Raw genomic sequence first — 18,361 nt, forward strand, 5'->3', positions numbered from 1 at the left:
TCCTCAACATGTTTTCAGCATTCTGGGGTTCCTTGAAAAAATAACCACCATAGTTATGCTTCAAAGTGTGAAGCATAATTTTGTGAAGGATTAAGAAGTAGAAACTTTGGCATGGAAATATTTTATAGATAGCATACACATATAAGCATGTTGTGTGACGACCCAGAATGTTTTATATTGGAACAGTACAAAAATGCTGTTAAATAAGTAAATACCTGTCATGCAATTTCCTTTCAGTGTACACAGGGTGAAGAAAAAGAATAAGAAACAGTAAGCCAAAGAAATAATAGACCTGAGATATGGGAAAAGAAAGTTAAAATTTGTATAGTGAACACTATTCATTATACCTTTTCTAAATTGGCAAACCAATTGTGTTACCCTATACTCATTCACCTTTCATCTATTGACTTTTCTTTGTTACGTTTTCCACCTCTATTCACCAAATTTACCTACTTGCAGATCATATATAAATTCTGTAAGTCTAATACTATATAATCAAAGCTCAGCTTTTTAGTCCTCCAATTTAACAGATGAATTTCATTGGCTAATCCATTTATAGGGATTAGTCTCCACTTCTGCTACAGCTTTCTTATGTCCACCTTTCCATTACAGGTGCCACTCCTCACCAAATGGAAAGGGCAGTTTTCAGCCTGTCTGAATGTAACCAGTCAGGCTGCAGTGCTCTGGTACCTGGGCCAGGTGAAGCTCCTAAAGCAGCAACTGGGAGCAAAGTATGTGGTTTTTGAAGGTAGTGAAGGCAACATATTTATGGACCAAGTGATCCCACCTCCTGCAGAGCTCAGAGGGGATAAGTACATCAGTATTTTGGCCTCAATCGCAACAATGTTGGGAAATTCATCAATAATTACTGGGGCTACAAGGTTGGTTTCAGGAAAGAATTCTCGCATTATATCTTGTCCTAAGTCAGGCCTGTCTTCAAATCTTTTATTTATTAATTAAATTTGTCACCCGTCTTGCTGCAAGGTGACTCTTTAGTGCAGTGGTGGGATTCAGCCAGTGCGCACCTATTCAGGAGAACCGGTCGTTAACTTTCTAGGCAGTTTAGAGAACCGGTTATTGGAAGAAATCTCCTTTTGTTTTTCCCCACTTTCCGGGGATAATCCTATAAAGAAAGCAGGAAATAAACATTCTGGTGTTGTTTCTAGCCTAATCTGTATTGCTCTGCTTACAGAAACTGCCTCTCCGGTTAACCCTTATTACTTTGTAACAGCTCAGGCGAAGCGCCCATTGACCTGAGTGATGTTGAGTTGGCAATGCCCACACAGTCACATGACCACCGAACCACGCCTACCCAGCTGGTCATTATGGCAGAGAACCGGTTGTTAAATTATTTGAATTCCACCACTGCTTTAGTGCCTTTATTTTTAAAATAAGTGAAAGTTCTTGGAGTTAGACAATACTTGTTAATGATGTACTTCTTTGGTTTAGGGTTCTCAGCAATCACCTTCCCCAAATTCGAGCTCCCTCCCCCATTTCCAAATATATTGTCTTTTCTGAGAACCATGGGAATTGTGGGAAACGGCCTCAAATACATACATTGCAGAGAGCACTAATTTGGGGAAAGTAGCTGTCCTTAGAGATATCTTTTTTCTTCCTTTTTCCTGTGTTTAGGTTCAATGTGGGATTAAGAACATTGGGTTTTTATTTTTCAGACAAAGTTCAACAAAGAATTAAGGAAAGTGCTGACTAGCCCTGAAGTCCTCCACCTGCTGCTTATAACAATGCTTTTCCCCAATCAGTTACAAGTGGAAAGGCTTATCATGTATATTTACTATGGGACTATCTTCCCATTAATTTTCTGCAATGAAAGAGCAGGATATCACAAAATAAATGGTCTTCCCAGCATTTTTGGAAATGACAAAGAGTTCCATCTTATCTCCTAAAACATACAAGACCTTTAAGGTACCACGATGATGGTAAACACTGGAGCAGTAAAGGATGGGATTCATGGTTTACATTCAGTGGTGGGATTCAACCCACTTAACAACCGGTTTGCTGAAACTGTGTCCCTGGGCCCCGACCGAGGCGAAGGGCGAAGGGCCGGCATGCTTACCTTTGGTGAGCAGAGCAGGAGAGGCACAGAGATTAGCTGGATGTTCTGGACCGCTTGATGAAGGGAAGATAATAAATAGGGTGGGTGGGGCTAGCAGGTGGTCAATTTTACTGGTTCTCCAAACTGTGCAAAATAATAACAATCGGTTCATCCGAACCAGTCCGAACTGGCTGAATCCCACCCCTGTTTACATTCCATATTAAAAGCAGTAGGATGGAGAAAGTTCATTGCTTTTGAGAGGGGTATAGCATACTGTACATTCCAAGCCTACAATTGGAAAAAGGAAGGACTCTGTACTCCATATTTCAAGTCGATCTCATTTGCCAACACCCCTCCAACATAGACTCAATTTCTGAGTGCCTTTTTCTGAATGTGTGCAGTGTGACTTGAGCTTCCATAAATTCTGCTGCTATTGAAATAACAACTGATTCCATCTAAAAAGGATCTCTATTTCAGTTGTCTTTTAATCCTCCAGCTGTCTTGAAAGAGTTTCACATGAGTCTAAATTGCACGTTGGAAAATAATTATTTCCTGGACTTCCTTCGACCAAGTTCATTTTCTAGAGTGATTCTAGAGAGGAAATGTCAACTAGCCACACCCCTCTGTTTGCTGTATTCTAGTGAATAGCAGAATGGTTGATCCCCCAAAGCCATGTATGCAACCATTTATTCTGGCCCAGCTTTTCTATTTAGCAAGTTAGGAGTGATACATTAAAAACAGAGTCTGATTTCATGTTCAAGGTCTATTTGACTTTTTATTTTATTTTGATGCAGCATTTGGTAATTTCAGTAAGCACTTATTGTGCATTTGAGTAATTCCATGTTTACCGTATAATTGTTTGTATTACTTATAGATCCAGCCACCTGCCACTCTTTTTCCAAATGAATCCACGACAATCGGACTGGAGTTACACTGGTTTGAAAGGGATTATTCCATCTGTGCTTCATTATAGTCTTCTTGGTTATACCTTTTTCATTCCAGATGCAATAGGTAATATTATTATATGCTCTGCTTCTTTCAAAAGCTGTTTTAAAAGGCTAATACAGATATAAATGAAAAAAACCAGGCAGTAACTTTCCAGTAAAACATATTTATAAACAGAAAGTTAAAAATCGCTTTTTCTATGTAATATTCGAAGGAGCGAATCCTTTTTGAAACTCCACCAAGTCACTGCCAGTCCTTTTGTATACCTAGATGGATTAGGTATTACTGGTCTGACAATAAAAGGCAGCTTTTAAGATTCCTACAAATAGACAAAAACTGACATAAATGTCCAATTTTGCCACCACAAACAATTGAAGGATATAAGCAGAAAATCCATATGCATTTAATCCTGGCTTCATTCACAGGGGCTTTTGGTTTTGTAGCTGATTCATAGCATTACATCTATTCCAGAGCTCAAAGATATAGTATGTTTTCTGGGTGAAAGTTTCCCAGGTTTAATGCCTTCAGACTCCAAGTAGAGCTAAAATTGTTTTGATCTGAAAACTGAAGACATAAAGCCAATCAGCATAATCATGTGTTATGTTGACAAATGACCTGATTAAAAGACAGTTTACTTTGATAAGATAGTTGAAATTGTATTTCAAATGTCTGATTATGAATGAAAATTGTCAGATACTTTCGGCTTTTCTTCATTAGCAATCAATTTTTACCATTTAGCTCAAGTTATGCCAAGATGTTTTCTGGACATCTGCAAAATCTAAAATAAAGCTACGTATTGAGCATCTCCAAAATGTCACCACTTATCTTCTGCACTTGTGGAGGACAAGAAACATGGTATTTTTCCAATTCCATAGATACGTCAACAACTTTATTTCTTTTAGCCTACTGACTTTCATTTTATGGCTTCAGGCAGCATTCAACATTTAGTCTTAAAATAATTGAAGGCAGCAGGAAAAAAGGCAAACCCTTAAAAGCTGAACAAAGAGATTGAAGCCCTTTCCTAAACTGAAAGAAGAAGGCAACCAGCCTCAGGGCCAATGAGGAATCTATCACCAAATAAGCAGAGCTAGCTCTTCGTGTCAAATGCATCCCTCACAAGCCTAGGGCAAGGCATTCTACTGAAGATGGAATTGAATGGGGCAGATTGTGTGCAAATAGTTGTACTGCAAAATAAATTGGTCTCATACAAATTCAGCTAAAAGCCTGAGATGATTTCAGATTGCCTAAAATAAAAGTTGTTTCTGTAATTTCAAGGTTCTCTCCGAGTGTTGGAATAGACTGTTTTAAAGTCTGTTTCCAAAGTCTCCAATAATCATGCTATGCTAAACATTGCCTTTTTAAACTACGCTTCATTGAATAAACAACTAGTTTGACATACTGTGTTATGCCTTAAGCCATGGTTTACAACCCAGAGGAAGTAAATTTGCATATCATACAAAATAGGACATGTCCTATTTTGCCAAATGGCCCTGTCCTGACTATGGACCACCAAACATTTCTGGACGGCAGGAAATTATGTTGATGTCTTCCAATGGCTCTTGGCCAATGTAAATCCTCATATTATCACTTATATTTGCCTGACCTAAGTAGAAAGCAGTGCTGGCTTGTGCCAACCCAAACGTTTCTGTCCAGTTTGTCTGATGCATTTTGCTTTCTTTTTTTTATAAAAAGTTTTTATTTTTAGACAGACATAGACAAACAAAATATAAAAAATAAAACCATCTTCAATTACATATATGTTGATTGGTTATAATATTTTTGTGCATCCTTTCCATAGTCCTCACTTACAATTTATATAAAATCACATATCAATAAAATATATATGTATACATTATTATCATTGTACATCATTTATATGACTTTAACTATTATTCCTTCATTTTAAATGAGATATTCTAGATATTGGATTCATTTATATTATAACAATTCATTACATCATCTTAAATCTATCCAATAGTAATGTATCTTTATGTTGTATTCTGTATCATTCTATTATTCTTGTATTATTAAAATTCTCTAGGGTCTTTCATTTCCATGTTTTTTATCTAACCACTTATAAAATAAATCCCATATCTTGTAAAATTGTTCATCTTCTTTTTTTTGAAAAGTTTTTTTTATTTTAATTGAACAAAAACACAAAAAAGAATCATCCTTCATTACATCTTGAAGAAAGCGTGTCGATTGGTTACAGATAACTTTCGTGCATTTCTTCCACAGTCATGACTTATAGTTCATATTAAATTATACACTTTAAGTCAAAAATCTTTGTATATCTTACTATCAATGTATCAAAATTCTCATTTGACTACAATTATTTGAACATGTTTTTACCTCAAATCATTCATACTTAAAGACACAACTACATAATGGCATTCATTAACTATTTCAAAAAATCCTCCAATAACATTATACCTTTATGACATCTTTTAAGTAAAAGTCAATTAATAAAGTTTCTAAACTTTCCCCCTCCTTTCCCCCCCAACTCACTGTTTAGAATTTATATCCAAGTTACTTTTGCCAATACCATAGCATGTATATATTGTTAAACAATGCCCATTGACATTTCCTTGTTGTTATTATAATTGGCTAAAGATCATTTACTATTTATGTCCCATCTCCTCTCGTCAGACCCCCCCCCAAAAAACCTTAGACCTTTATAACAAGATCTAAATAAAAATTTGTTAATAAAATTTATAGATCTTTTTCCCAAGTCATAATTTGCAATTTATATCCAAATTTCTTTTACTAGTTTGCCAGTACATGTATATGATTTGATTTGATTTGATTTATTGGATTTCTATGCCACCCTATTCCCAGAGGGACTCAGCGCGGCTCACAAACCAAAATAGGGGGGGGGAATACAAACAAGAGGAACAACGGACAAACAACTACAAACAATTTAAAAACACTCAACAACCACACAATTCGAGTGGGGGCGGGGAAGCCGTCAGCCCCCGGCCTGTCGGAACAACCAGGTTTTAAGGGCTTTGCGGAAAGCCTGAAGGGTGGTGAGGGTCCAAATCTCCACTTATATATCATTAAGCTGTATCCATTATCATTTCATTATTGTTATTATAGATAATTATTTAATGAATAAACATTTAATAACAGTCTAAAACAATCTAAGAGTTACTAAATTCGTACTTATTAATCACCAAAATCAACTATTTTTTTATTATCAACTTTCATTGTCAACCTGTATCTTTCCAGTAACAAAACAGTCTTATCTCTCTTGCCAATTGTGGTGTCAGTCTTCTTTTTATCTCCTTTATAAGGTTTTTATAAACTTCTCTCCGCACTTTGTTGCTTGAAAGATCTCTCAGGTAATCTGGTTGCCCACCAGCTGCTACTAAAATAAGCTTGTCTTTGCTTGTCAATCTTGCTTCTGAAAAAAATTCTCTTCTAAAGTACATCATCATTACCATTTTTTTTTCTTCTGTATCCTGGAATCTGGGGTAGAGCTCCAATTCGTCAAATTCCCTTTTCCATATTCCCTTCTTTCCACTTTCACCCACATTTGCTTCATTAATAAATTCATCTATTGTCTTATCTTTATCTTCTATATCTTCATTCTCCCCTTTAATTTTGGGGCTCCAACCCCATCATCTTTTGCTGTGAGGAAGACTAGTCTTTCCAACTTCTTCTCAATTCTCCCATATCCTTCCAATAGATTTTGAATTCCAGCCAAGATATTTTGGAATTTTAAGGTTTCCTCATCTGAATATCGATATATGTTTCCAAAACAGAAAAAAGAAAGAAAAAAAAAACCTAATAGCCACTGCCACTCTAGCCTTCCAGGCCTCTTTTATTTTTTTTATTTTAGATTGACTTGAACACAAGTTCTTTTATGCTCTTCAAAGGAGAAGGGTTCTGTCCCCCCCTTTTCTTTCCCCTGCCAAAATAGTTCTCAAAGACACCTGTGAAAACAATTCATGTCCTTGGCTCTTTATCAGTTTCTGTAAAGTTGCAAACAAGTTGCTCCCCTCCTCCCAATTGAATGGCAGTATCACTTTTAGGGATCTGACAATTCTCTTGTTCATACAATTTCCCATAGTAATCTTGTATAATTTTTTTCTTCTCTCCATTTCCATGGCAAATTTGCCCTTGATCATCCATTAGTTGCATTATTTTTCTTGATTCTCTCTCTTTTTTCAATTTATATGCTAACCATCTGCCTGGTTTATTTGCATCTTCAAAATAATTCTGTTTAGCACCTCTAATTTTTGTGCTAATTCCTCCTTTTCCATTAGCCCCATTTTATGTTTCATTGTGTCCATTTTTACTTTAATGTTCCTTTTTGTAGAGATTTCTGTAATTCTTTTTCAAGTCTCTTGTAGTCGTCTAGTATTTTAAAAGTTTGTCTTTTCTTTGTATTTTGCTTTCTTATAGGCCATTCCCAGAACATGTATAAAATATTGCTTTGAGACATGCAATAACTTCCTTGCAGATATAATTCAATTTTGCATTACAAAGTAATTTCCTTGTATTGTAAAACATGGCTTCATTTTTCATAAAAGCCAGGCTACCTGCAGAACCTGCTTGGTCCTGTTACATTGGCCTGTCCCACCCGGTCAGGCAGGGAAGGTATGTAGCAAACCGTCTCAGTTAAAGAACTTGGTAGGATCTAGGAAGAGACCCTTCCCAATTGTCATCCCCTCCAGAATATTCTCCCGCAGAGGTGAGACAGGCTTCCAGTTCTCCTGCCCTTCCCTTCTGCAGTTTCACTTGTGAAGCCTAAAGGAGCAGGGAGATGTAAGACTAGTTGATTCCCTGAGAGACCTTCCTTCACTGTTCTAATTAATTTTTAACAGGGTTTAATTATTCTTGTCCCTTCTAAAAACAATGAATATTTAATTGTTAATTCTAACAGTTTAATTTTTATATATTGTGTTCATTTTTTATTGTACACCTCCCAGAGTTCCTCTTTGAGGGAGATGGGTGGTTCAGAAATATGGGAAATAACTAACTAACAAATCATTGTCTTGATACTAGAGATGTTGGATTGATCAAGAGATAGGCACTGTTAGAAAATAACTGTTGAGTTGGATTGGTCTTTAAGAGATCCAGATGCAATAAATATGTGATAATAGGAATATAATGTTTAGCAAAAAAGAAAAAAGAAATAAAAGAAGTATGAAACATTTAATCGTTAGTCCACCATTTCGATGCCTATGGTTTTGTCTGGTTTTGTTTTTAAGAGCAATGCTGCCTGAAAAATGAATGTGAAGCATGTGTTTGACAGAGGGAGATGAAAGATTTCCCTTCTTTTAACAGGAAATTATCTGGGTCATTTGTCTGAAATTCAGCTATTTATATTAGTACTGTACTGGTCCAGCTGGAAATGTGTATTAATTTAATTTTTCATGACCTAAACCATCCAGGCCAATTATATTGCTTTCTCTCAAGAGTCAGATAGTCAGAAATGTTATTTTCCACTACAATCATTATAGTTTTCTGACATGCTTCGCAATACTTTCTCTGTTCAGATTTAATCAGTGGCAAAATGTGCATAGGATCAGGCCTTCCTTGGTTTTAATTCCTTTATTATTTGTGATCTTCACGTTTAAAAAAAAAATGCTGATTTTAACAGCGATTCTGCTTCCTCCCCTGCCCCCTATCCCACACTCCCTTTCCCAGGTTTCTGTATTAGCAGATAAAGGATTGGGACTGTAAAAGCACAGAATCTCAGCACTGGGTAGATCTGGGATATGATATTGATTATGCTGTGTTTTAATACTGCCCTGGTTATCAAAAGAAGAGAGAAGTGGTGTTAAAATGACTTGAATTATATTATCAACGTACTGTAGAGGTTACTCATTTACTGAATCCAAAATTAAAGCTGAATATCGAAGCTGAACATATAGTCTGCTAATTTAGTTTTCTGTATATTTTGTAAAGGTGGAACACTTTCGGCTGAATTTCTCACTGATGAAGAGCTATATATTAGATGGCTCCAAATTGTCACCTTCCTTCCAGTCATGTCTTTCAGGACTCCACCATGGGTCTGTGGTGGTGATTGGGTAGGTAAACTTATTTTTGTTTTCTAAAGGTACTAAAATCAAAGAAAACATTCTCCAGGCTAATTGTTTGCTACCTTTCAAGTCGCTCTGAAAAAGATGTTCTTGTCCTTTTTAGTTGTTAAAACTTGAGATCTAAGGCAGATAAGATAGCATCTTGCCATTCATTATTTCTCTTCTGAGTGTGAATCACAAATTATGTCAACGTAATTAGAATAAATGTATCTTGATCAGGGGTGGGCTTCAAAAATTTTAGCAAGGGGTTCTCTGCCTGGTTGCTGCGTGGGCGTGGCCATAGTGGGCGTGGCCTAGCATAGCAGAGGGGGGGTCTTTTGCCCTCCCTGTGCTCTGGAGGTTTTCTTTGAGCCTCCGGGAGGGCGAAAATAGCTTCCCCAGTCTCCAGAGGATCTCTGGAGGCCAGAATTGGGCCTGTTTCCAGTCTCCCTAAAATTCCAGTAGGCCCATTTTTCACCATCCACAAGCCTCCGTGCACACCCTGCACTTACATGCATCCAAAATGGGCCACATGGGGTCTCCTGGGAAAGGAGGGGTGGGTGGGGCCAGCCAGGAGTGGAATTTGGAGGGTTCTCCGAATTGCACAGAATCTTAGCTAGACGTTCTCCCGAACCCCGGCGAACCTGCAGCAGTCCACCCCTGATCTTGATGCTTTTGAAGACTTCTGAGAATACATGGATAGACAAGTAAAAAACAAACAAACAATGGATCATCCAACAAATCAACCTAGAATTCTTCCTTTAGGCACAAATGACCGGGCTCAAATTATCTTTGACACATTATGCAAACACCCAGCTCTTTGGGAAGGCTTTAATGTTGGGCAAAGAAGGAAGGGGAAGGAGAGGAAAACCAGAGGCAAGATGTACGGAAGAAATAGTTATATGTGTATCACTGGAAGAACTGAAGAACCAGATTAAGGACAGATCATCGAGAAAATCTGTCTATTTGGTCCCTAAGTGTTGACAAAAACCTGATGGCATGAATCAGTCTTTCAAAATTATTTACAAAATTGTTGAAACTTCCCACTGAACTATCAAGATTTATCTCTCTCACATACTCTGTTGGCTCTTATTGTTTTTATCTCTCCAATGTATCCTTTGGAAGGATTAATCATCTCCAACCTTAAGATAGATACAACATAAATCCCTGAAGGCCCTCTCAAACAATCCATTTCATTTTCTTCTTTATTTCTATTTTCCTTTTCATAACAATCCATTCTATTCTCTTATGAACCTGAGTGTTTATGCCGCGGCAGAATGCCTTTTTTATCCTCAGATTCTAGTAAATGTTCTTGTGATATCTTCCTTCTTAATATTGCTGCCTTGGCCAGGACTCCCTTCAACTGGCCATGGAGGGGCACTAAAAAGGCAGCTAATTGGCACCTTTCCCTGATCCTTGTTGTTTTACTCACTGTGGCTCTTTTCAAGTCAAGGGGGAAAAGCAGGCTTAAAAGGTCTTAACTGGAGATTGTATCAGAAGGAAAGCAATGCAATTATGGAATATAAGGGAGGACAGTGCAACAGGAAGCCAGCAAGGTGAGAATGGCCACCAATGGAAAATCTCTGCCCCACTCCTCTATAGAAATTTTATTTTTTATTAATTTTATTTATTTGATTTGTCAATTATTTTCAAGACAATAGGCAAAAGAATAAACATGAGTATGAATACACACAAACACAATCACACACAGACACAGACACAGACACACACACATACACACACACACTGTGTTTCCCCGAAAATAAGACAGGAACTTATTTTCTTTTGAACTCCAAAATAAGTGCTTGGCCTTATTTTCGGGGAGGTCTTCTTATTTTTTAAGGTGCAGGAGGCGGCAAGCATGGTCACCTCATGGTTGCTGCTGTGTTGCAATATTTTCAGGAAGGGCTTATTTTCAGGGGAGGGCTTACTTTAGCACCTGCGCTCCAAAGCCTTATGATTGGGCTTATTATCTGGGGAGGTCTTATTTTCAGGGAAACGGGTTATATAATATATATGAATAAGGAGCATGAAGTCCTAAGTCCTGGTGGCACAGCAGTTGAGTGCAATAGTCTGGAATTTGATCCTGATGGGGCTCAGTCTTCAGTAAAACAAGAACCAAGATTGTTGGGGGCAATATGCAAATAATGCTGACATTGAAAACCGCTCAGAGAGTGCTGTAAAGTACTGTGGGACAGTATATAAGTCTAAAATGCTATTGCTATTGTCATCAAATTAGCCCAGATTTCCAGAAGCCTTGCAAGCATTGCTAAGGATGCAGAGGGTGGTGTTCCATTCCTATCAGAGGTGGAATCTCTGCATAGGGGCCTCATTCCTCTTAGTCCTTTAACATTTTATTCTGTTGATCATCTTTGCCTACCTGCCTACCACACTTGGAATTCTTCCCCACTGCAATTATTTCCCATCTTGTTCCTTTTAAAAAACTTCTGGAAGCCCTTCCCTTCCTTTTCCTCTCCTCTCCTCTCCTCCCTCCCTCCCTTTTCCTTTCCTTTCCTTTCCTTCCATTCCCTTCCCTCCCTCTTTCTCTGTTGGCTTACCCTCTTTTCAGAACTAGGCTTTTATCAGCTGACTTAACACAAGTTGCTTTTCTATCATTTTCTTCTCTTGAGGTGTCTCATTAGATTATATTTCAGGAGGCATGTGCAGCTACTGCCGCCACTGGTAACAATGGTAAAGCATGACCATGTTCAGTTCAGGAAATTTCCATCAGTGACTAATTATGATGAGAAGCTAAATCAACTGATGAAATAGCAAGAAGTCCATATTTTCTGACTAATTCTATATCTATACAATACAATACAATACAATACAATACAATACAATACAATACAATACAATACAATACAATACAATACAATACAATAGCAGAATTGGAAGGGACCTTGGAGGTATTCTGTCCAACCCCCTGCCTAGGCAGGAAACCCTATACCATTTCAGACAAATGGCTATCCAACATCTTCTTAAAGACTTCCAGTGTTGGGGCATTCACAACTTCTGGAGGCAAGTTGTTCCACTGATTAATTGTTCTAACTGTCAGGAAATTTCTCCTCAGTTCTAAGTTGCTTCTCTCCTTGATTAGTTTCCACCCATAGCTTCTTGTTCTGCCCTCAGGTGCTTTGGAGAATAGTTTGACTCCCTCTTCTTTGTGGCAACCCCTGAGATATTGGAACACTGCTATCATGTCTCCCCTAGTCCTTCTTTTCATTAAACTAGACATACCCAGTTCCTTCAATCGTTCTTCATATGTTTTAGTCTCCAGTCCCCTAATCATCTTTGTTACTCTTCTCTGCACTCTTTCTAGAGTTTCCACATCTTTTTACATTGTGGCGACCAAAACTGAATGCAGTATTCCAAGTGTGGCCTTACCAAAGCATTATAAAGTGATATTAACACTTCACGTGATTTTGATTCTATCCCTCTGTTTATGCAGCCTAGAACTGTGTTGGCTTTTTTGGCAGCTGCACACTGCTGGCTCATATTTAAATGGTTATCCACTAGGACTCCAAGATCCCTTTCACAGTTACTACTATTGAGCAAGGTACCACCTATACTGTACCTGTGCATTTTATTTTTCTTGCCTATAGAACCTTACTTTTTTCACCATTGAATTTCATTTTGTTAGATAGTGCCAAGATCCTTCTGTATCTTAAGCCTGTCTTCTGGAGTGTTGGCTCTTCCTGCCAGCTTGGTGTAATCTGCAAATTTGATGAGTTTCCCATTTATTCCCTCATCCAAATCATTGATGAAGATGTTGAAGAGTACTGGGCCTAAAACAGAGCCTTGGGGTACTCCACTGCATACTTCCCTCCATGTAGATGCAATTCCATTGAGGAGTACACATTGAGTGTGGTTGGTCAGCCAGTTATGAATCCATCTGTTGGTGATGCTGTCTAACCCACATTTTCTACTTTATCTAGTAGTAGGTTATGGTCTACTTTATCAAATGCCTTGCTGAAGTCCAAGTAAATTATATTGACGGCATTCCACTGGTCCACTATTTTGTCATTTTGTCAAAGAATGCAATAAGATTAGTCTGGCATGATCTGTTTTTGACAAACCCATGTTGGCTTTTGGCTATTACTTTGTTTACTTCTAGGTGTTCACTAATTTGTTGCTTGATTATCTTTTCCAGAATCTTCCCTGGTATTGAGAATCTTCCATGATATCTATTCAGTGAAGTGTTTGCAAATAATGCTTGTTGTACCTACTACTCATTACTAAGACATATTTTAAAACAACCTTATCTTTGTTTTGATTTTTTTAAAAGCTATTGTCCTTCCTTTCTTACAGGTGTTGAACCTCACCAGGTATTATATTCAGAGACACCAGAATTTTGTGGTTCCACTCATTGAGAAATACAGCAAGGAATGGCTATCTAGGGGGCATCCAATTTTTCGACCCACCTGGTGGCTCAGCCCCACTGAACCAGCTGCCTTTATCGTTGATGACCAGTTTCTCATAGGCGAGGAGGTAAGACATGGATTCTTTCCTAACATATTTTAAGTCAGCTCCGAAGGGCTGACTAACAATTTTTTACATGCATATTAGAATACCTGAAAATGTCAGCTCCCTAAGGCTCTTGGAAATCTCTCTCCAGTTAAGAAAAAAAAAACCTGAGTGCATCACAGTATCACTTCTGCAAATACTTTAAAAATACTGTACAGCACATCAGCAAAAATGTATTTATTAACACTGACACTGTCAAAACATAATCCACCCTTCCCCAACCTGATGGTCACTCCCATCAAAATGCTGATGATAACCATGAAAAGGTAAGACTGACACATTGGGAAGGTACTCAGTTGAAGAAAAAAATTGAAGACTTCTGCAATGATAGTTCTCTTTCATCAGCCTTTGGGAATTAATCTACTAGAATGTCAATCAGTCAATGGAAGTCAACCAGTGTGCATTACATGCTTGGGGCTATTTGTTAAAGGAGGGAGGTTTGTTTCTTTAAAGGCCTTTTGAAAAGCTGTCACAAATATTAGCATGGCCTGCTTGAACAGTGTGCATAGAATACTGTGTTTGCTTCATTTTAAAACAGATAATAGGAAAGGAAGGCTGGGAGAGAAAGTAAAAAAGAAGTAGAAGAATAGATTCGTAATTTAAGAAAGACATGATAGAGATTTAGAATTTCTTTTGGTTAGTGATACATCAGCAATATATTAGATCTAGTCTATTTCCATACAGCCTCTCATCAAATGCCTTTCCAAGCAATTTACAATAAATTTACGAAATACTTATATAAAAGGCATACAATACCAGTTTTTTTACTACAGAGTTGGTGGGGGAGAGGAAACATTATCCAACATCCATGCATGGAAGGCTTGGTTAAACAAGTAGTTCTTCAAAAGTTACTTACAGAATGCAATGCCAAATGCATCCTGGGGTTCATATGCACCCCCAGAAAGAAAGCTGCTCATGGGAAAATGCAAAATGGTTTTCTGCCAGAGTTGACACATCCAGCTAGACTTAGATGGTTGTAGAGATCGCCCATAACAGAAACGATAGTCTACCAATACTCCAAGTTGTTCATGTCTTCATATGCTTTAGGAGAGTGGTGAAAGCTAAAAGAATTTGCCACCGGGTCTGTGGGTGTGGCTTGGTGGTGGTGGGTCATGTGACTGGGTGGGTATGGCCAACTTTTTTCACTTTTTAAAGCATTCCCCCCCCCTACCTATTCGCCCAAACTGGCAGGAAAAACAATGCTTTAAAAAGTGGGGGGGATGTTCCGATGATCGTGTGGCTCACAGCTGATCCGCACAGTCATTAGAACCTCTTTTTTTCACTTTTTAAAGCATTTTTTTACTACCTACTTGCTGGAACCAGTAATAAAAAATGTCACAGCACAGCTGATTGTCACGGAATCTTTTTTCCCCACTTTTTAAAGCATTTTATTATTAATGGTTTGGGCGAACCTTAGCATTTTTTGCTACTGGTTCTAGCAAACCAGTCAGAACCGGTAGCATTTCACCACTGCTTTAGGAACTAATTAGCAGCAGTGCAAATTGCTTTCACATAGACAGCTAAGAGCTTTGCTCTGCTCTGCAATCTGGCCACTACATTCTGCACCAACTGCAGCTTTCAGATAAAGTTCTACATAGAATGCCTTAGAGTAATCAGCTCATCCATTTTTCCTTGAAGGGAAGCACATTGTAAAATTTAACTTTTTCTCTCAGTCATCATGGGTAATTCCAATGTCACTTCCTTAAGTCAAAGCAAGGAAGGAACAGAGCTGATATTCTAGAAAGATGGGCTGGAGGCTGTTGGGATTAATCGTTCCCATTTCCGTCTGTCCAAACTTTATGAATTAAATATGGGTTTATTTGTTGCAGTGTCTTCATTCTGACTTAAGTTTATTGGCCACATGAAATACCATTCTAATCAAACTTTTGCCTGGAGTGGCATTAAAAAAAATACAAAAATTTTCCTTCCCATGCAGTCCCTTTCTACTCCCCATTTTATATTGCTGAATTTCTATCATTGCCCTATTTGGATAAAGGATTCACTAGAATGATTGTGAATGAAGTGACATTTTCCACAGACCAAAAACAGCTCAGCAACATTGTTTCATGGAAGAACATCAGGAAAACAATTATCTAAAGCATTGTAGGTGGAAATGGAGCTTTGGTATATAATATATGGATATGAACTTACATGGTGTTCCCTTGCTGTAGGTGGAGTCCTTTAATTGTAGACAGATACAAGTACGGGATCTAAAGCACCTTTCCAGGTTCATGTCTAAGTGATCTATATTTCAGGGACTTTCCATGTAGCAGTATTTTAGATCAAGATTTTGTTGCTCTTGTTCCTCTCTTCTTTTTCTCAAGTGCCTTCTGCTACAGAACTGCAGGAAAAATGATCACCCACCTCTTAGTTTTTGCACAGCACTCTTGTTTACAATGTATATTTCTATGAGATATTTTGGACCATAATAATCCCAACTATTTCAAACTTTGATTGCCAACATGATTAAGATAATTGTGTGTTATGTCATATCATTAATTAGCATTAACAGGCATCTGGGAAGAGATGAGAGAATAATTAATGCTTTAATTACTTTTTTAGTTAAAGTTCAAATACAGCCAATGTGTAATTAAATTTTGAAGCATTATTTGCTGATTATGATTAATCTAAAAAAATTAATTACTGCTGTATCGAGGCAACAAGACATTGATCTTTCATATATTTTGCTGTAATACTGCTACATGGCAGGATCTCTAGTATTGTCTTTATCCCTGTTAAGAAAATCTTTATCATAGCATTACCGTATCTTTTGGATTTTTGCAGCCTAGATCTTGTAGTTTCTTTATAATTTTGGATTTGATAAGCACTTGAAGTGCTGTGGTGTATAATAATACCTACTTAAATTTGTGGTGTTGTTTTAAAAATCAGTGCCTCATGACAAACCTTTAAATAAACATTTTTGCTCTAATTCTTTAAATCATCTGGTTATTACATATTAAAAATAAGAAGAAGCAGGTGTTTTGTCTCTCTCTGGATTCCTTTCCTTGAAACTGCTGCTTTAGATAAATGAAAAATTCCAATATGTTAAAATATATCATCACAAAATAGAAATAATTAAATTGCAATTATAAGTCTTAAATATTTTATACATAAAGTGACAATTGGAATTACAGATGCAGGATTTAAAAATGTCTCTTAGTGTGTGTCTGGGCAACTTTGTGATGTGCCTAGAACTGGTTTGATCAAATAATTGTGGACAAGTTTCAAGTTTCATATCTTCTGTGTTAAGACCAACTGTATTTATACACATTTTGTCTCTCAGATATTATTAATGAGATTATCTTTGTTAAATGCAGGTTCTTGTTGCTCCAGTAACAGAACAAGGGCAATTCCAGAGGGACATCTACCTACCTAGAGAAGGACAGAAATGGATGGATACCAACACTGCCCAGATGTTTGATGGGGGAACCTTCCTCAGGAATTATTCAGTGCCTCTTGTGGATGTGGCTGTTTTTATTAAAATGTCCTAGACTCTAGAATTTCTTTGATTTCAGGGCACTTATCCATGCTGCAGAGAAGAACTGCCAACAGAACTTATTTGGCTAACTGGAAGTTTCTTGCAGCTACCAGCCAGAAATGCAATTTTCCAAAAAGTATGTATGCGTGGTGTGTGTATGTGTATTCATTTGTATCATTTAAGTTTTAAAAGACAATAGAGAAACCTCTGTCTATTACTATTACTATTTTGAAACCCCAGTTACTGGTTTTCATGGTGTAAGAGACATTTTGTTAATTGGGGAGAGATTATGCGTGATCATTGTTATGCCAATCCTCATTACTTCCCACTATCCCTAAAGGTCAGGAATGAACTTGATCTTTATTTTTAAAAAATAGGGTAGTAAAATAAGAGGAACCTAAAGCTTTCCACGGTACTGGAAATTGGTAAGCATAATTTCTAGGAGTCAAGCATTCTGAACTGTTTATAGTTTATTTGCCTGCGTATAAGCAGGCAAAATGATTTTTCATTTTAACAATCCAGCCTTATTTTACAGGTTATTTTTATATAAATTTTATTACAAGTTTTAGAGAGAAGATTAAAAAACTATCAAAAAACATTAAGATAATGGAAAAAAGGAAAAGAAAGAAAGGACAAAGGTGCAAAAAGAAAAAAAAAGATATAGAAAGAAGCTTCCAGTTTTCTTCTGTAGCAAATATTATTACTCTTTTTGGTTATAAAAAGCTTTCCTTTTTCTATTACCTAATATTTTCTAATTATCAAAAAGTTTGAGCAGGGGTTAGATGTTTCATGCAGAAAGCCTATAAGGGGTTTCCAGTCAGCAGCAAATGTAGATGTTCTCTTTTCTATGAGTAAAAAGGGAATTTAGCCACCTCTGCAAATTCCATCATCTTCAGCCATTCCTCCATTGTGAGTAGTGCTGAACTTTTCCATTTTTGAGCATGTAATAATTTTACTACAGTTATCATATACAAAGTCCCCAAAGTAACTTTTTTTTGAGCTGTTTAATCATTGTAGCAAAAGAAAAGTGTTTGGTTTCAATTGACTATTTTACAGAATAGACAATATTTGCAAGATGGATAGGATGGAGCTATTGAATTAAACTGGTTATAAAGAATGCTCAACTTTTCTTGTTTACCTGACCAACCTAGTTTAAAAATTAATTGAACCAAAAATTATTTTAAGCTTTGTGAATGAAGATACTTAAACCATTATCTGTCTATTCCATCCATCCATTTTACATTTTATTTGTCTCATTTATGCCCACTGCAATTGATCAGAAAGAACATTGGTCCTGAACGTTTCTTTTTGCAGCAAAGGTGGGAG

At 37.1% G+C, this 18,361-nt stretch overlaps 1 protein-coding gene across 1 annotated transcript in view; it reads left to right on the plus strand.

The window, feature by feature from the left end:
• The window catches only part of LOC116503985 (SITS-binding protein-like), a 31,569-nt gene extending 14,521 nt beyond the window's left edge, over positions 1–17,048 (plus strand). The window contains exons 6-10 of the mRNA XM_032210787.1: positions 613–881; positions 2,928–3,064; positions 8,918–9,039; positions 13,342–13,521; positions 16,875–17,048. Coding sequence (XP_032066678.1) covers positions 613–881; positions 2,928–3,064; positions 8,918–9,039; positions 13,342–13,521; positions 16,875–17,048 — 882 coding nt within the window. The remainder of the gene's footprint in view (positions 1–612; positions 882–2,927; positions 3,065–8,917; positions 9,040–13,341; positions 13,522–16,874) is intronic.
• The last annotated feature ends 1,313 nt before the right edge of the window (positions 17,049–18,361 follow it).

This window comes from Thamnophis elegans, chromosome 1, assembly GCF_009769535.1.
Source record: "Thamnophis elegans isolate rThaEle1 chromosome 1, rThaEle1.pri, whole genome shotgun sequence".
In the NCBI taxonomy this organism is placed as follows: Eukaryota; Metazoa; Chordata; class Lepidosauria; order Squamata; family Colubridae; genus Thamnophis; species Thamnophis elegans.